Here is an 18475-nt window from a genome sequence, read left to right on the forward strand (position 1 = left end):
ATAGCAAATGTAAATCGTAAATCCATTTCTTCAAGACACTCCTATGAAAAATGGGTTGTATCTTGTCTCTATGGCAACAGATAGTTGTAGACAATCAGTCGGCAGATGTTCTTCTCTTAACAGACCGTGAAGGACTGCCTGACTGAGATCTAACCGAAACAAGTGACAGTAGTTTGTCCCAAAGGTGACCTGCTAAGAAAAGCTAGACATTGCCTTGATTTTCGACTGCTATATAGTTTTAATATTCCTGACACATATCCAAAGAAAATTCATTAATTTATTATTTAAAATCAATACATCATGCTTTTAATGATGGAAAAAAAAAAGACTAAGACTTCTGTATAGTTTTAATTGCTTAGAATCTTTCAGATTACAGTAACATGAACCTTTAGTTTGGTCTTTTGTTGTTACCAAGCATGTTTCATTATTATTTGATTTTAAATTCAACTTAGAAATTTTCTGAAAAAATTCCAAGTTCGTTATTCCTAATTCCAAATTACATATGTTACACAAATGTGACGTAATTATTATGTAAAACAATTACACTTCTAATTTTCTTTCAGCTTCAGAATATTATGGGTTATCTGAAGTTACTCAAAATACGTTCTCATTAAAAAGCACTGTACATGTGAATAGATAAAATAAAACTCTAATTTCGATATGAAATAGTTCCTTAAATATAAAGTACTTAAAGTTTTACTGCTTAATAGCATACTTAAATAATACTTAAAATAGTAATATGCTTATAATAAATGTCTCTGATTTCCCTCATTTCAAAATTAATTCCTTCAATATGATTCTCAGGTAACACTCATGACTCATGTATAAGGGAGCAAGAACGACTAAAATCTCTTAGCCAAAATTAAAATTAAAATTTGCAAACCATAATTCTTAACAAGCAAAAGGAATAAAGGGGAACCATTGTAGAGATTTTAGGTTAATTAGGAAAGCAGGAGAGATGAAAATTTAGCAACCGCCTTCGCCGGGAATAGAACCACGGACCTCTGGAATACCTGCTCAGCGTGCAGAACCACTACACCACGAAAGCATGCTAGGAAAGCAGAAGAAATACCTTATATACTGCCCTTTTTTAAAAGGCGACTTGGGTTTTTTTAGGGCACCCAATCGCCAAATCCTGGGTGTGGAGATTCATCATCCACGACCCTTTTAGTTCGAGCGCCACTGTAGAGACATTAGGTATATTTCGGGAAACAGAGGAAATGAAAAATGAGCAACCGCCTTCGCCGGGAATTGAACCACGGACCTCTGAAATACCATCTCAGTGTGCTGACCACTACACCACGAAGGCACATTAGGAAAGTGGGAGAAATACCTTATACCATAACTTATCGATTCTTAATCTAATTATCATGTATCTTCCAGGATAAATATTATTTTAATTTTATCGCTCTTTTTCTCTACTAGTAGTTTTTCATGGCCTCTGTTCTCTAAAACCAATTATAATTTAAATATTTGAGACGCAGGCTATGGAGTCATCGGAAGCACTCATAACTGTGCTTTTGAACATGTTTAACCATTAGTGCATAATATTTATGTAAAAGCTGCAGTGTGTGCCCCAATATACAATAATTTTATTATGTAAAATGTTTAAATATCAATTAGAAATGCTCAAATTTCAGTATACAGCATCAACAAATGTTTCCATTAAGCTCCTGACGCCGTGCTTCTGGGGCGCCAAAGAGTTCTCGCGTTGTACAGTTGCGGATTCCGGAAGAATACCTGAGTAATCCTAGTAAGCCTTTCGGTGTCCAGACCCCTGTCACCTGTATTTCATTCAAGCAAATATGCTTCAATAAACATGATCTACGAAAGATTCACATGCATGCACTTCTTTAGCGTCATCGACTTTAATGCTTCATATATATCGATATTATCATGACATACAAAACCATATATTAATATTATTATCAATCACATTTTATAAATACATGTGAAAAAATTAAACAGTTTGCTTTGTTGAAATACAAGCATAAAAAATATTTCATTCAGTTTGCATACAAAAAATACTCTATTTATATTCTTTCGCTTCTTCAATGCAGTCAGTATTTTGGGAAGTCTTTTTGTTCTTTTTAATATTTAATGATGTTTACATTTTTTATAAATAATTAATATTATGCACTATTGTTTCAGGAACCGATATTAAAAGCGATTAGAACCAGTTCCACAAACATTTTGATATGCAGCTGGAACTTATTGAGAATTTTAATGGTTATGATAATTATGCAGATGTCGTCGTAGACCTTCATTAGCAATTAAGAAAAGAAAATAAATAAGGATATAAACAGTAAACAGAAAAGTGGAAATAGAATCAAAATATCATGGAAACGTGCTAATTAAAATCAAAGCATTTAATGTGTGTTGAATACAAAAATTTATTCGAAATGCAAATGTGGATAAAACTGTTTCTTGATACAAATAACTGCCGAAATCAGGAACATCTACGACAGGATCTCAGTAAAGCTTCAATAACGCATTATTATTTTAAGATCAATCTTAAATTACGAATTCGCTGCAGAATTATAGAGAAATAATTTTTATGGAAAAGTTTTTTTTTTTTCGTTTAGTTTTCACTCTAATTTATTGCTCACAGTTAAGAATTATTTATTCTTAATTTGGTTGACTTCTAAATTATTTTTTTGGAAAAGGTTTTAAGACATATTAATATTGAATTGCGAGACCTATTAAAATGATAAACTTTAATGTAAAAATTGAGGTTTTAAATTAAAAATATTAAATTATTTAATGAAGAGGTAAGAGCTATATGAAACCACAGTCCATTGAAACAATGATACAAAAGTTGTTGGTACAAAACTGGTTAATAGATGTTTGCTTTTATATGTAATGCGACTTTTCTTTTCTTCAAACAATTCTTTACAAATATACTTTGTATAGATGTCCCACGCTTACTAATTTCGAAGTGAATTTTTGGAATAACATAATAGATAACAATGTATGCCTTGGAATGTAAAATGATTAAAGGTAGAACAAGAGTACTTTCTAACTTGTATGAATTTTTTTTACACGAAGTGATTGAACGAATTATTAAATATAAATTAATTTTAAACTGTTCTAAACATTATCGAAAATGAAAATTATGTTACAATGAACTACAGTCGCCAACCTTGTTCGCTGAAAACTTTGTGTCTTTTCACGGATTGCTTTTTAAGGCAAAATTATCATAAGAGAAACAATATAAGATATATCTTAATCTGCTTACAGAACGGGAGTTAGCAAAACTTTGTATAAAACGAATGCAAATTCATTACATTTAAAATAAAACCCCCTGATCTCTCGATTAACGGGGAATGGATTAATTGATTGCGGATTAACATGGGGCAGGATTAACCAGGTTACAGGTTAACTGGGCCCTGACTAAAAAAGGTTAATTTTATTTATTGGGCAGCAGGAAAAAAGTTACTTTCTTGAAATATCAACGTAAAACAAAATTGTCTACGGAAAATAAAAAAAGGAAATTAAAAATCCGCGAGGCAATAGCAGTGGTAGCTGATGAACTTAGAAAAGTGTAGGCGAGATGCTTTTATCCGCAACTGTGCGTAAACGTGCATTTACTTTAACTGCGCATAATCCGAAAAATACAAAAAAAGTGTTTTATTAAAAAAAGTTTTAATAGACTTTCGAATTAGAATTCTGTGTATGATATGTGATACTGAAGTCCACTTTTAAATATTGGTCTTTAAGTTTGTTTCTTTCATTCTGTCTCTTGTTAACCATTTTCTTTAACATTTTTATTGTAAATATACACTGAAGTGTCACTGAATTAGGGATACCTACCTAGTAACGAGTTGGGCCTCCTCTGGCCTTGATAATGGCTACTACAAGACGAGGTATAGATTCAACAAGTTTCTGGAAACGTTCCACGCGAATGGCTTGCCAAATATTAGATAAAACTGTTCATAATTCAGTAGGGTTCGTTGGTGCAGTGTGATGGCCTTTCACGCCTTATTCCAAAACATCCCAAAGATGCTCAATAGGATTTAAATCTGGGCTTCTAGGTGGCCGATTTATGGCAGAAAAGTCAGAGGAATGCTCATCCAACTAGCCAGTAGCTAACCAGGACTTTTGAGAGGTACAGTTGTCTTGCTGGAAAACTCCATTACCGTGCGGATAACAGAACAGCATAAATGGATGCAGGTGATTACCCAACAATTCTAAGTACCGAATTGCATTGAGGGAGGTCGGTACACGAACCAAAAATCCCAAACAGTGCCCCGGAAAAAAACACCCCAGACCAAGATTGAGCCACCATGCCTTTGTCCAGTTCCAACCTGGCATGCAGGATCCATGGCCTCATGAGCCTGACGTCCTACTCTCAGCCTCACGTCAAAGTTAAGTAGCCGGAATCAAGATTCATCACTCCATGCTACTTGTTTCCAGTCCTTTACACTCTAGTCGCGGTGGTCTCTTGCCCAGGCAAGACTTGCAGCCCGATGGTGAGCATTGAGCAATGGTACTCTTGTAGGTCGATGGCTCCCGAAACCCATACGGTTGAGAGAGAGCGTTACACAGCTTATGTTTGGCTTCGCTGGCTACCTACAATACGCTTGAGCCGTCTCTCAGCACGCACTGTCAAGGCTAATCGTCCTTTGCACTTTGCCCGATAGCTAGTTTTTTGTCCACCATCTATGTGTTCTTGGTATACTCCTGACACTGTTGACTTTGAAAATCCTAGCTGTCTGACGATTTCGGAAATTGAATAGCCCATGCGTCGCGCACCTATGATTTGTCCGCAATAGAAGGCGTCTAAATCAGGCAGTTTACCCATACTGGCAATTCTAACACCTAATTCAGAACATTAGACTTAGACTAATTTATATAACCGAGCTATTGCGCAGCGCAACGATGCCGGTTCATGAACTCAAGGGCACATGACATATAGAATTCTGAAAGTGGAGAAAATCTCGAAAGAGAAAACGGAGTTAATTTAGAACATTAGACTTAGACTCGATGTTATACCGATCTATTGCAAAAAGCAACGTTGCCGGTTCATGCCAAGGAATGAATTCATGAATTCAAGCCCGAGGGTACATGAAATAATGAATTTTTAATGTGAAAGCGATCTTAGAAGAGAAAACGGAGTAAAGGAGAAGGAGAGAAGTACCAAAAAGGAGAAAAATCTTAAAACGTGACGAGAGAGCAGAGTTTTCCAGAAGGATCCAAGACAATGCAGGTTCAATGACAACAATAAGAGAAATACATTATACTATACTGGCATCAATGACAAACTTAAAAACCTCAATACTACAGAATCAAAATTATGAAAAAATAACACAAATTCAATACAGCACTACTACAACAACCTGGACTACGAAATTACAACACAACAAATGCCACACAACAAAGTACAATACAGCTCAACTTCAGTTACTACAATTTCCAAAGAACTACTTCCAGCTTAGAAGCAACAAGCAAAAATCAGATGAGTTAAGAGGTATGAACAGCTACCAATTGAGGAGCTAAGTGATAAAGTTGACATCTTCACCTATGAAAGTGTCTGTTGCCAGTGGCCAAATGCTTCGGTCTTCAAAGAGAACTTCATAATTAAAAACTTAATTCAGAACAGCCACAGTACGCGCTATATATGCAGTTACCACAGCGCCCTCACTTGCGCATAAACGATGCACAGCGTTACACAATTTGCATAGTCCTTGCTATCCCTAATTCAGTGGCACTTCAATGTAATTTAATGCATATAAAATGTAGTTTCTTCATTTCTTATTTTCATTTTTTCCTTTTTTTTTTTTTCCTTTGCAGTGCGTTCCCTTTATTTTAGGTACTGTCTTAATTAAAGAAAAATTATGAATTTATTCTCGATATTAAACTGCTTGAAAGTAGAGAAAAACTATTATTCTACTTTAACTAAGTATATTCCTGTTAATTCTAATATAGGTTATTCTACTTTATTGCGTTTTTTAACTACGCTCATATTAACTAGATTTTGATTTAACCAGGATGTCTTTCCCGGCATTACACCGGCTAGTTAGGAGTTGACTGTAACTGGGAGGCATTTTAGATATCGTAGGTATCAATTGACAGAATAGATGTTATTCTAAAATTTAGAAGTTTTTAAGCATTCTTTATCAGATGAGAAGATTTAGGGATGTTCTTTATATGTGTGTGTATAAATTAAGTTTTTACGCTATAACGCTTACTGCTTATGTAGCAGGAATTAAGTGATAAACCTATCATAGCCGAATGAAAAAGTAGCACCATCACTAGATAATGCAATTATGTAATAATTTTGATAAGAAGTAAATAAACTTACATAACACTAATAATCAGAGGTGTGTATTCGTAATCTTCTTTCACTTCACATCTCTTTACTTTGACCGTCCAATAAAGATGTTCTGTAGCTATTAAAAATGAAAAATTGTTAATATTTCCTTTCTCCGTTAATAAATGAAGAAATGATTATTTTTATGAGTCACTAATGTGCGAATTTTGTTGTTTTTTATACCGACAATTATTTCCCTCTTTTTATATATATAAAAATAATATATATATAAAATATTCTTATAAATATTCATTTACTTATTTGTTAATTATAAACATTTATTGCATTATAAACCTTTTTTTTTTACTTATGTTGATTCTTACTACTAGGGTTTCAATATACAAGCCAGTACTTTAATGCATTTATTTAATTTATTTAATAAATTAAATGCACTAAATATATTTACTGAAATTTTTTGTAAAATCATAGGTATGTGTAAATTCTAAATCATTGTTTTAATTATATTTATTTGCAAAATACGTCGAAAGAGTTGATCTTTCTGTAAGGATTATGCAGTTTTATTTTGTGTACAGTTTGAATTAATTATCTCTCATGATCATTTCAGGTCAGACGACGAACTGATTTTAGAAATTGGCATGACACCAGAGAGGAAGAACAGAAGTGAGTTAAAAATTACTGTACTTTGAACTACATCTTAAGCCTTAGCTTTATGGATAAAAATTTGAATGTAAGTTGATAAGAACATAATCTGAAAGTTAATTAATAAATGAGATTTGATTTGACATCTTAAAAATAGTTAAAGTATTGAGGGTTCTGTCTTCAACTGGTGAGAGAAACGCAGTGGAGCCTTGTTAAATTTTGTAATTAATTGTTGATAGTTAATACCATTGTAAATAATTACTCCGTATTTATCACAATAACATTATTAACTTGCCTTTTGTAAATTCTTTAATTTACGTGATCTTAGCTTCTAGTAACCAATACAGATTTCAACTGTCATTTGTTTAAAAGCAACAGATACGTTAAAAAAACAATAATGGGTTGTCAAAATAGGGCTAGATAATTTCTACTTTCAAAATAAAAAATTGTAAGAAAGTTTCTTTGAAGGCAGATTAGCTATCCTATCAATAAAGTTTATTTAACATTAACAAGAGAAAATATTACATAAATTAATTTTTGCTGAATTTTTTGCTTTGATATTAAAGGATTGAATTTTTAGCTTTCTTAAAAACATTTTAAAAGATTTAAAAATGAAACTAAGTATCAGGTAAAAGAAACTTTGAAGTAATAATGAAATAAGGTAAATTTTTAAATTATTCAACTTGCTGTTTAATTATTCAACTTGCTTGTGGCCGTCCAGCGCTTGTGGCCGATCTTCCAAAGCTGTACTGTTATGCGATTCTGCTTTCTTTCACAACAGCGCATTTTAAATATACTAATACAGTAGAACTGATAACAGACAATATGCAGTTTCCAGAAAAAGCTGCATATTGTCTGTAATCAAAATAATGACATCGGCATGACTAGCAGAGCTATGTTCCTTGCTTATTTTATAGGTAGGATGAAAATTAAATGATTATTCACAGCAAAATTTGAATACCAAATTAAAGAGAAAAAAAATGTTTCACTGTGAAACTCTTTATGTACCAAAATAATGAACAGTATTAACTTCAAACAAATTTGTTATGCAAACCTTTTCTTGCCACTTCTTCTATATCAGATGCTTGACAACCAGAAGGAACACACAATCCGACTCTCATAGCCAAAAAGTGAAAAAACTGCGCAGATTTTGCTGCTTCATTTATAACCTGAAAAAGAAAATAGTTTTCTGTATTAACGTATATAATCCAAAATTATCTGTACAAACTTTAAAGATAGATCCCACATACACCAAGAAACAAAATTCGTGCAGAAAGTTTTGTTCGAAAATGGCTAAATGGTATACCGCATCAACAGCTATCGCCATTTGAATAATTCACTTTGTAAGTGTAGGATGCTTTACTACATCCACTCGAAAATTGCAGATATAAGCTTTGCTAATGGGGCAGCAAAAGAAATGATGTATTACGGTTGGGCCATGAATAATTTTCAGTAGACCCAATTATTAAACGTTTATGCGTTTTTTCACAGTTTGTGTGAAAGGTATATCATTCGAAATAAACATTGTGGACGCGGACGCGGAAATAAACAATCACTGGAAGAAGTGACACTGAATGCTACTCACTTAAAATAACTCGTACTATATCAATGTTATGAAATCCACAGGATAGCAAATATTATACAAGGAGTGATTATTTTGTTCTCACATTCAACTATTGCGGTCGTTAGAGGCAAGAACCTGGATACGAAATTTGCATTTTGTGTTTGAAAGCAATGTGCAATAGAGACGTGCTTTGCACCGGCAGTTGCTTTCACTGATGGAGTTAACTTCTCACGTTAGGATGCTTTTAATGAATAAAGTGTGTACGTAAGGCTTTATAACAATACACGAGCTAAAAGCCCTCACGCTTACTACAGTGATTCACTATCAGTATTTGGGCACTCATAGATAAAACCTCTTGATCAGGTCATACCTTCTTCCATCATGACTTGACGGTCAGACTCATCTTACAAGGTATTTCTCCCGCCTTCTTGGCACGCTTTCGGAGTGTAGTGGCCAGCACGCTCGAAGTGTATTTAGGAGGCCCATGGCTCGAGTCCCGGCGAAGGCGTTGCTCATTTTTCATCTTTCCTGCTTCGAAAAAATCCTAATGTCTCTACAATCTGCCTGGAATAGTTTCTGCTGGAAATACAAGGTAACCAAAGAATTCTTGCTGTTTTGATCAGTCAGAAAGAAAAAGACATAAAACGTACAATAATCACCGCTAATTCTCAAAGTAGTTGTCATCGGTATCTAGTGCCTTTTGCCAACGAGTGGCTAGCTGTACGATGCCATTGCGCTAAAACTCGGGAGTCTTGGATGCAAAGAATTCCGTCAGGGCCTTTTCGAGGTCTGACCGGTTGTTAAAGGATTTCTTAGGAAGATGTTTGTTCAGTCACTGAAAAAGTTGGTTGTCTATTGACGCGCGATCTGGGGAGTATGGTGGATGGGGTAGTGTCTCCCAGTCCATTCGCTCAATGGCATTCTTGGCCTCCCGAAGCACATGCGGGCTCCCGTTGGCATGGAGTAGGAGTATACCCTTACGATTAACCAATGCTTTCTGTATATGCATCAGTGCCTGATAAACATGTTCCAACTGCTGTGAGAACAGGCCTGCCGTGATGTTTTGACCCACTAGCAGGAGCTCATAGTGCACCACCTGGCGACTAGTCCACCAAATACGGAGTATGAACTTGCGTGGGTGGAGAGAAGATCTGGAACGCCTGAGTGTGTCATACGGGACCCACTTCATCGCTGGTGAGTACTCGATCAAATATGGATGCATTGCAGTGTCGAGTAAGCAATGACAAACGGGAGGAGAGACAAGCTGTTGCTTATTTGCATCTGACAGTAAGTGGGGTACCCACTTGCTCAGCTTGTATGCCTTTCCTATGGGGTGCAAATGGAATCTGATCGTTTCATCAAATACCTGGAAGTGTACAGCAAGCTCACCACATATTTGGCTACTGTCATTCTCTATGGCTGCTCTAAGGGCATCATCGTCCAGCGCTTGTGGCCGACCGCTGCGTGGTGCATCACTAAGAGAAGTATTCCCTGACCTGAACTGCTGGAACCATTGCTTAGCGGAAGTGTACAGCAAGGTCCTCCCTACACCTGGAAGTGTACAGCAAACTCACCACATATTTGGCTACTGTCATTCTCTATGGCTGCTCTAAGGGCCTCATGGTCCAGCGCTTGTGGCCGACCTCTGCGTGGTGCATCACTAAGAGAAGTATTCCCTGACCTGAACTGCTGGAACCATTGCTTAGCGGTTCGTTTGTTAACGGTATCATGCCCAAAGGCCTTGAAAATTCGGTGACTTGATTCTGCTGCTGGCAGACCCACTTTAAAATCATACAGCAAACAACTCCGAACGAGTGCCTTTAACGCTTCCTTTCAATCAGTCGTTGTGTGAGTTATGTTTGAATTAGTCCGTAGACCATCAGGTTTATAAGAGGTTTTCAACCCTTGATGGGCCTTTACCAATACATTTTTGTTCCCTACAAAAAGGGTAAAATCATCTGTAAATCTCCTGAGTAAGCAGGAGAGACTCAGCTTTATAAGCGCGTCTTTTCTTGAGTTTTAGAAGCGTACTCAGCAAAACTGCATCGGCACTGGTGCCGCCATCTGGAGGTTCTTTTCTTGGACAACTTAAGTTTTCTTAAGCAATTTTTAGCATAACATAACTTGCGTAAATTTTTTCTTTGCATAACGTGCGATAAGCATTAGTACCGTACATAATTTTTTAGAGTGAAATAAAAATTGTTTCTTGGATAAATACGATAGAATAAGCAATTAATTGGTGCAAGCAAAAATATGAATGCATAACTTTTCTTGGTATGGCTTGAAATAAGTAATAAATAAGGTACACATACTAATAATAATAATCACAAGTAAAAAAATTGAGTAAATAAGATTAAATATAAAATGAAAAAGGAAATTTAAACATTCACGATTTCTAGGTTCGGCTTCGAACCTTCGATGCTTAGTTCGTGCAAGGAAACGTTGATTAACACCGCTCGGCTATCGAGCTCTTCGCAATGACTTTTGTTTTACCAAATGCTGTTGAGGTGTACAGTTCTTGGCCTTTTAAAAGGTTGAGAGACTGTGTAATCATATTTCCCTATGTTCCAGAGTATTTCGTATTCACTATTATCAATTTTAGAATAGAAGTAATGGGAGTGGATGAAAATTTCTGTGCCTAAGGACTTTATTTTTTAAGTCTTGATGGATTGTTGAATTTTTTATGAACTGTTGGGAGTTTGTTATGATGCGTAATGCTTTATTTTGAACTCTTTGTAGAATTTGCTTGTTACGTTTGGCTGCTATTGCCCAAGCAGGTGCAGGGTAAAGTAAAATGGGATGGATGCATTGGAGGTAAACGATTCCTTTTGTATCTAAGCTGAGCTTGGACGTTCTGTTGATGATAGAGTAGCGAGACACAAGTACTTTGAGAGCTTCGTTTCTTGTTTCATTGCTATGATGCTTGAAATTTAATTTTTCGTCTAAGTAAACACCCAGGTATTTGGTTTTACTGTCTCGAGGGATAATTGTATTTTTAATTTGATATCTTCATAATTTTGTCTTTGAGAATGCGTGCGCTTGAAGTAAATTACGGTAGATTTTGATGCATTAATTTTTATTTTCCAGCCCCTGTACCAGGGGGAGAGTTGATTTATCGCTTCTTGGAGTTTCTGCTGTGCATAGTTTGGGTTTATTGACTCGCATAAGATTGCAGTATCGTCTGCTTAGCAGGCTATTTCTGCGTCTTCTATTGTTGATATGTCGTTTAAAAATAAATTAAAAAGCAGGGGGGGGGGAGGTTCGAGGCCTGAGGAAGACCACTGGGGGTAATTTTTCTGCAATTTGAAGTCTTCTCCTTGAGGTCGCACTTAGAAGCAGTGTAGCGGGCGCCTGGGTCAAGGACCCTACCCTTTGTCGAACATGTAGGTTGTTTCGAATGCTGTAAATGAGTAACTAACATAAGATATAATATTTTTTTTAATTATGATCATATTTTTGAGTAATGGGATAGTTAGATATTCTTAGCAGCAATAAAGTGTGCTCGAGTTCCAATAAAGACCTGAAAATGCCCTCTGGGAGAGCTGAGAAAGGGGGAAAAAGAACTGGCTTTAACCCGAGTCATATAATACATACATACAATACAGATAGTGTCAGTCAACTGGTGCACTCAAATCATAGCAAAAGTCATAAAGCACAATATAGGTAAAGTAAGTCAAATTAAACAAATTAAGTATGGGTACAAACTTAGGCCGTTTACAATTATTTGAGTCATTTACATCATAATCGTAGATCCTTATATCAGGGTTGTTGATACTTGCGAGGTTAGCATAAAAATTAAAATATTTCAGTTGTTCAATGCCTAATTCATCATGAAGTTTTTGATTTCGAACGTGCTAGGATTAGTTGGTGATCTGTCTTAGGACACAATTTTGTGCCTGCTGTAACGTTTTCCATATGATTTACATGAATATGCCCAAACCGGGCAGGCATAACATAGTATCGGACGCAATACAGTTTTATAAATAAGTAACTTGTTATCTATTGAAAGTACACTGTTTTGAGAAATTAAGGGGTGAAGTGTAGCGTTACTAACTCGAAACGCTTTGGATAGATGTTATGTGTGGGTAACATGAGGGAGTTTTACTGAGGATCACTTCAAGATAAAGGACTTGCTTGGCCTATGGGATATCTTCTCCTAAAGTTGCAGGTTTTTATTGAATTTGTTCTTGGTAAAAAATATTGCTTGAGTCTTATCGACATTAACTTTGATCTTCCATTTTGTCAGCCAAGTCTCGGGTATGTTCATGTAGTCTTGTAATCGTTGTATTGCTGGGCTAATGAATGCACTTTGTGAGAGGATCGCAGTGTCATCTGCATACATTGCAAGTGTTGTGTTCTGTGTGGTGGGAATGTCGTTCACGTAAATATTGAATAAAGTGGGTCCAAGCAGACACCTTGGGGAACCCCAGCAAGGATTGCCCTATGTGTTGATAGTGTATTTCAGACGCGAACGACAAAGTGTCTACCGGTTAGGTAGGATTTAACTATGTTTGTGGTGTAGCCTGGGAAGCCCAGGTTGTGTAGTTTATAAATGAGTGAGTCCAGTCAAACACGGTCGAAGGCCTTTGATATATCCAGGAACAGACCTCCTGTAACTTTCTTATCCTGCAGCCCTTCGCTGGATGAGTTCCACTATTTTTTATTATTTTCCGATATTTCTCCTTGAAGTGCCGATGCGAAACGCTTTTATACTCTTGGTCAATGTTCGGACTCCCATTCAAACCACTTCATCGCCCAGTTTGATGAATATTTTTATGTTTGAGTTCACTCTTCCAATGTCATAACAGAAACGGCAAGAACTTTTTTGGTTACCTTGTACTATGCATTATTCTTACTGTTGTAATTTTCTTGTAAATGTTTGTTGCTAGCCCGATCAGTAGAGTGGCTAACGCTCTTGGATGCTGTATTGGTGGGCTCGGATTCGAATTCTGAAGAAGGCATGAATGTTTGTAAGTGTATAGTGTCTGTGTGTCATGTGGGCATTCAAAATACACGGCCAGCTGATAGTCCTATAATGTGGTTGGGTGGCAGAGGAAAAGGAATGAGAAATTCTCTATCCGTTCCCCGGAGTCTTCATCAAAACTGGGGCGGAACTTAATGTGTTGGGCTTAATAACTGTATGACCAATGGTAAATTTCTGATGCAGGGTTGTACTTATACCTTCACCTTGGATAGTTTACTGCTGCATGTAATTTTAACACGATAAAATTTTATTCTTTTTTATCACTGATATGTGAAAGTATCTGATTACATTTTTTTTGGTAAAACTGAGTGACCGGGACTGTTCCTCTGCTTAACCACAGAGGGTCAACTGACATTTCTTCTATTTTTTCCCCTTCCTATGGGATTAACTCAAAATCCTTCTCCACGAGACTCTTGTTGAATTCATTTCTGAGTTTGTCACAGTTTATAAGGTATTTCTCCCGCCTTCTTGGCATGCCCTCGTGGTGTGGTGGTCTGCACACTCAGCGCGTAATTGAGAGGTCCGTGGTTCGATTCTTGGTGGAGACGTTTGCTAATTTTTCATCATGTTTGCTTCCAAAAATACCTAATGTATTTGTAATTTTCTTCCATATAGCAAACGTCTGGCTAAAGAATGTCTCAGATGCTTTCGTATGGATGTTTTCCAAATCTGACATATTGCTGCAACAAAGCAAATAAAAGATTATTTTAATTTTCCCTTTGTCCTTTTTCATAGAAATAATGCTGCTTATCTAGCTGCCTAGAGAAGAAACTCGTGTACAAACTGAATATTTATATCTTCGTATAATTAGCTGATGCTCATTTTAATACTTTTCACCCCTCCAGGCACCATGGAGTTGATTTTTCGAATATTTTTAACTTTATATTTTGGACATACCAAATAACTCATTCTAAAACTGTTGTTTACTTTTATCGTTTCCTAAAATAATCTGATCGTGCATACATTTTTTTTCTTATCGTCTTCAGTTCTATTGAATGCAAATTATTCGGATGCTAATTTTAAACACGTTTATCTCATTAATTTAATGCGCGTAAGGACTACAGATGAATTAGCTGATTTGAAGTTATCTCTTAGTTTGAAAGCACAGGCAGGTAATTTAAATACTGCAAGCGGAGAAAAATATTTACACTCATGCTATCGTTTTCTAAAATAAATTTTATGGCCAGATTCTATTTGCATAGAACTTTGATCTGTTTTTGGAATTGAGTTATTCTTAAGGTAATGCAATAGACTTGTTTCTTTTAGTTAGAAAGCTGTTTATTAAACAAACACATCTTTTGCAGTATCTTTTAAAGTGAAAACAAAGTGAAAACAACATTGAATCACAATAGTGTAAATATTTTTCAAAGTTTGTACACATGTAATTGATATGAACCAAATAAACTTTTCAAGTAATTAATAGAAGATATAATTAAAGCTGAAAGATTTCTAACAGATATATTTTCTTACTTGATTTCTCACTTGATGAAATCAGTTTTTTCTTTAGTCAGTATTATTAAATATTTGTATAGTAATTTTATAAAAGTTTTGAAAATAGCCCTTTATATCATCTTTTATTAATTTACGTGAAAGAATAATCAATTATGAAGAATTAGACAAAAATAAATTTTATTTAATATTAACTACACTCTTATACTCTCTCAGCTGTAAGTAAGTAAAGACGACATGGAAATAAATAACCTGAATGCTGTACAATCAAGACTGCTTCAAGGCCAAACGCATGCTAATACCGCTACATACATAAAATGTAGTAAGATATGAACTTAGTTTTCTTTAATTATCTCGATAAAAATGGCTTTCATGGCATGCATTTCCCATGCATGCATTCTTCCCATGCATTACTTACAAGGTAAGGTTAAAAAACTCCATGAAATCGTTATTTCCTCTGTATGGTTTGAAATATATCCTGATTTTGAGTTAAGTGAAAGATTGTGATTAGAAATTTAGCACACTTTTCTAATCACAATCTATGTAGCACACATTAACTAAGAAACTACCATATTGGTAATATACACGACTTTTTTAAATTTCCACTAGGATTAGCTACCTACTCTATCTGTTCTAATCGTCTGAGTAATAGTAGGTATCCTGCTACAGAGCTTCCGAAAGCTGAGAACAGCTCTCTGATTAAATCTGTAAGAGTTTATTTATAATAAAAATTTTTATTCTTGGATGACATTCTTTAAACATGCTCTTATTTCAGATCATTTGTGCTCCTTGATAGGGCCAGTACTTGAAGTCTAGCTTTGCGTATCATTAGGTCCCAATCACATTATATTTCGGCTACGCGGGACTTAACGTCGAAAGGGACAATTCTCAGAACCTGCACAATTCCAGGAAACACACGTAGCTAGGTTACCATTCTCACTTACTACAAAGACTTGAACGCCAAACAGTAATCGATTATCGCTCAAATCGGGATCACGTGATCCTTCAGAAGCAGAATTTTCGTGTGGTTGGTTGTCTCTACCCGGGACCGGAGACATTTTCGGTGAGGTTTGAAAAAATCCCGCGTAGCCGCAACATTACTTCCGTAGCTAAGCGGGACTTCGCTTTAGGTGGGGCTCTTTTTTCTAGGAATCCCCCAATCTTTAAACCAGTGCTATCAGAAATCTTTAAACCAGTGCTATCAGAATATCGTTTCTCAGAACAGTCCCGTCTAGCAGAGACTGTAGCCATGTGTGATAACTTCTTTACGTTTCCTTAAATGTTCAGGAGCCCACCAGCGGCCGAGCGGTAAAGTCGCTGAACGCTAGTAGTTTGATTCGAGGTTCGAATCCCGCGAAAGGGCTGGCTGTATGGGCGGTTTTGTGGTTTTCCTCACGTGTAACGTGTATACTAGCCAGTTCCCCTTCGAAAGTCCTCCTCGAAGACATCTCACCTCTCAGGCAGATAGCCCTCGAGGCTTTGCAGTAATTGAATAAGCCAAACCTTAAATGCTTAGATGTAAAACGAGACATTCTCCTATGTAACGCGAAAGAATAATCTCACTGAAGCGGGTTGAATTATTCCCCTTTTAAATGTATAATTCCACTGTTAATGGAAATATTTTTTATCTTCTGTAGCTAGCACCATTTAGTTTGCTTGGCGAAATGAATGAGTTACTTAAGCGACTCTGGAAATTTCGCCCATGGAATAACTGGAGAAATTAAAACAGGAAATGATAAAACAAAAAACTGAAAGAATAAAAGAAAGTTTAAAAAATAATGCTATCTCAACTCTTGTTAAAGCCAGTTTAATCTGGTTGTTTTTCCATTTGCACATAAAAAACACCGGAATCATTTTTATTTACTGAGAAGGCATTGTTCCTCTTGGAAATGCAGGATTCGCCCATGGAATAACTGGAGAAATTAAAACAGGAAATGATAAAACAAAAAACTGAAAGAATAAAAGAAAGTTTAAAAAATAATGCTATCTCAACTCTTGTTAAAGCCAGTTTAATCTGATTGTTTTGCCATTTGCACATCAAAAAACCGGAATCATTTTTATTTACTGAGAAGACATTGTACAAAACAGTTGCTTCAAGATGGAAAAACGTTATAACATGAAAATCTGTTACCGATAAAGATGATCTGAACATTATATGGTGATTCATCGTTATCACGAACACAAGTGTTTGAATGGTACAACCGGCTTTAAATATGAGTGTGAAAACATTGAAGATGAAGCAAAGAAAATAGGGCGCCCATTCAGCTTCGAAGAATGAGAAAAATATGGAGGAATTTCGTTCTTTGTTATAGTTGATAGACGTGTAATAACTCTACAAATTTCAGACTTGCTTGGAATAAGCAAAGAAAGCTGTAGGTTGATTTTAATTAAAAATCTAAAAAGAGGAAAGTTTGTGCTCGATTTGTGCCTCGGAGTTTCGCAGAACAAGCAAAAGGAAGACAGAAAAGTTTACTATGAAGATTTACGGATTCTTCCGAGATAGGACAACAATTTCTTTAAAGCGCATCATTAGCAGGAAGCAAGAAGCAAGAAGACAAAGTGCGCAGTGGGAAAGACCGGCTTCTTCCCCACAAAAAAAAAAAAAAAAAAAAATGCATGGATATCGAAATTAAGTAAGATCACGCTGATTGTACTTTTTTACTAAAACTGACTTATTCACCCTGAATGTTCAATCTGAAAATAAATCTATTAGTCAGTATTTTTACAATGAGGTGCTTTTCCGATTAGGAAACAGGATAAGGTGAGTAAGGAATAAACATTTTGATTCTGGGCAATGGTTTCTTTACATAATAATGCTAGGTCCCATACATTATTGTGTGTACAAAAATATCGTGCCAAGTATTCAGTTGCAGTGATAAATCACTCACCATATTTTCTCGACTTATTGCATTGTCAGCTGATATTTTTCCTTTTCCGAGGCTTAAGATGAATATGAAAGTACAGGGAATTGAAAACGTCTGGGATATTAAATCAAATACAGGGTGTTTATAAAGTCCCGGACCCATTTTGATGTTTAATAACTCATAAAATAATGAAGATATAAACAAACTTATGGCACTTATTGATGGAATAACTTATATATTTTCCTTTTCAGGTCTGAATATCTTTACTTTTGTAAATATCTTCTGCACGTGTGGTTAATTTCAGATAATTTCATTTTCCAGTCTAAATATCTGTACTTTTCTAAATATCGTCTGCTTACTAATTGCATTTTTCTCTCTTTTGTTTTTGGCATCTTTCTGGCATTGTTAATTGCCATAATGTGCGCATATGAGGATCTGAAAATCCCCATGAATACCGCGAGGCACAAAGGGATTCCCCAAAGGTTAATGTGTTAATGTGTGGTGTGGACTAATGCACGAACGAGTCACTGGGCCTTTCTTTTTTACAGAAAAGACGGTCTCATCAATCGTATACTTAGACATGTTGGAAAACTTCGTATTTCCACAAATAGAAGAGCTTCAGCCACATGTCTTTTTGCAACAAGATGGTGCACCACCTCATTGGGGTACTATCGTTCGTAGTTCTTTGAATGGCCATTTTA

The 18475-nt window shown here is 35.7% G+C and overlaps 1 protein-coding gene across 1 annotated transcript in view; it reads right to left on the minus strand.

The window, feature by feature from the left end:
• The window catches only part of LOC118200345 (nose resistant to fluoxetine protein 6-like), an 83259-nt gene that overhangs the window by 47788 nt on the left and 16996 nt on the right, over window positions 1-18475 (minus strand). The window contains exons 3-4 of the mRNA XM_035372303.2: window positions 7968-8082; window positions 6305-6392 (exon numbers count right to left, since the gene is read on the minus strand). Of these exons, the coding sequence (XP_035228194.1) occupies window positions 6305-6392; window positions 7968-8082 (203 nt within the window). The remainder of the gene's footprint in view (window positions 1-6304; window positions 6393-7967; window positions 8083-18475) is intronic.

Source organism: Stegodyphus dumicola, chromosome 9, assembly GCF_044657685.1.
Source record: "Stegodyphus dumicola isolate Sdum_Otavi_A_Nest chromosome 9, ASM4465768v1".
NCBI lineage: Eukaryota > Metazoa > Arthropoda > Arachnida > Araneae > Eresidae > Stegodyphus > Stegodyphus dumicola.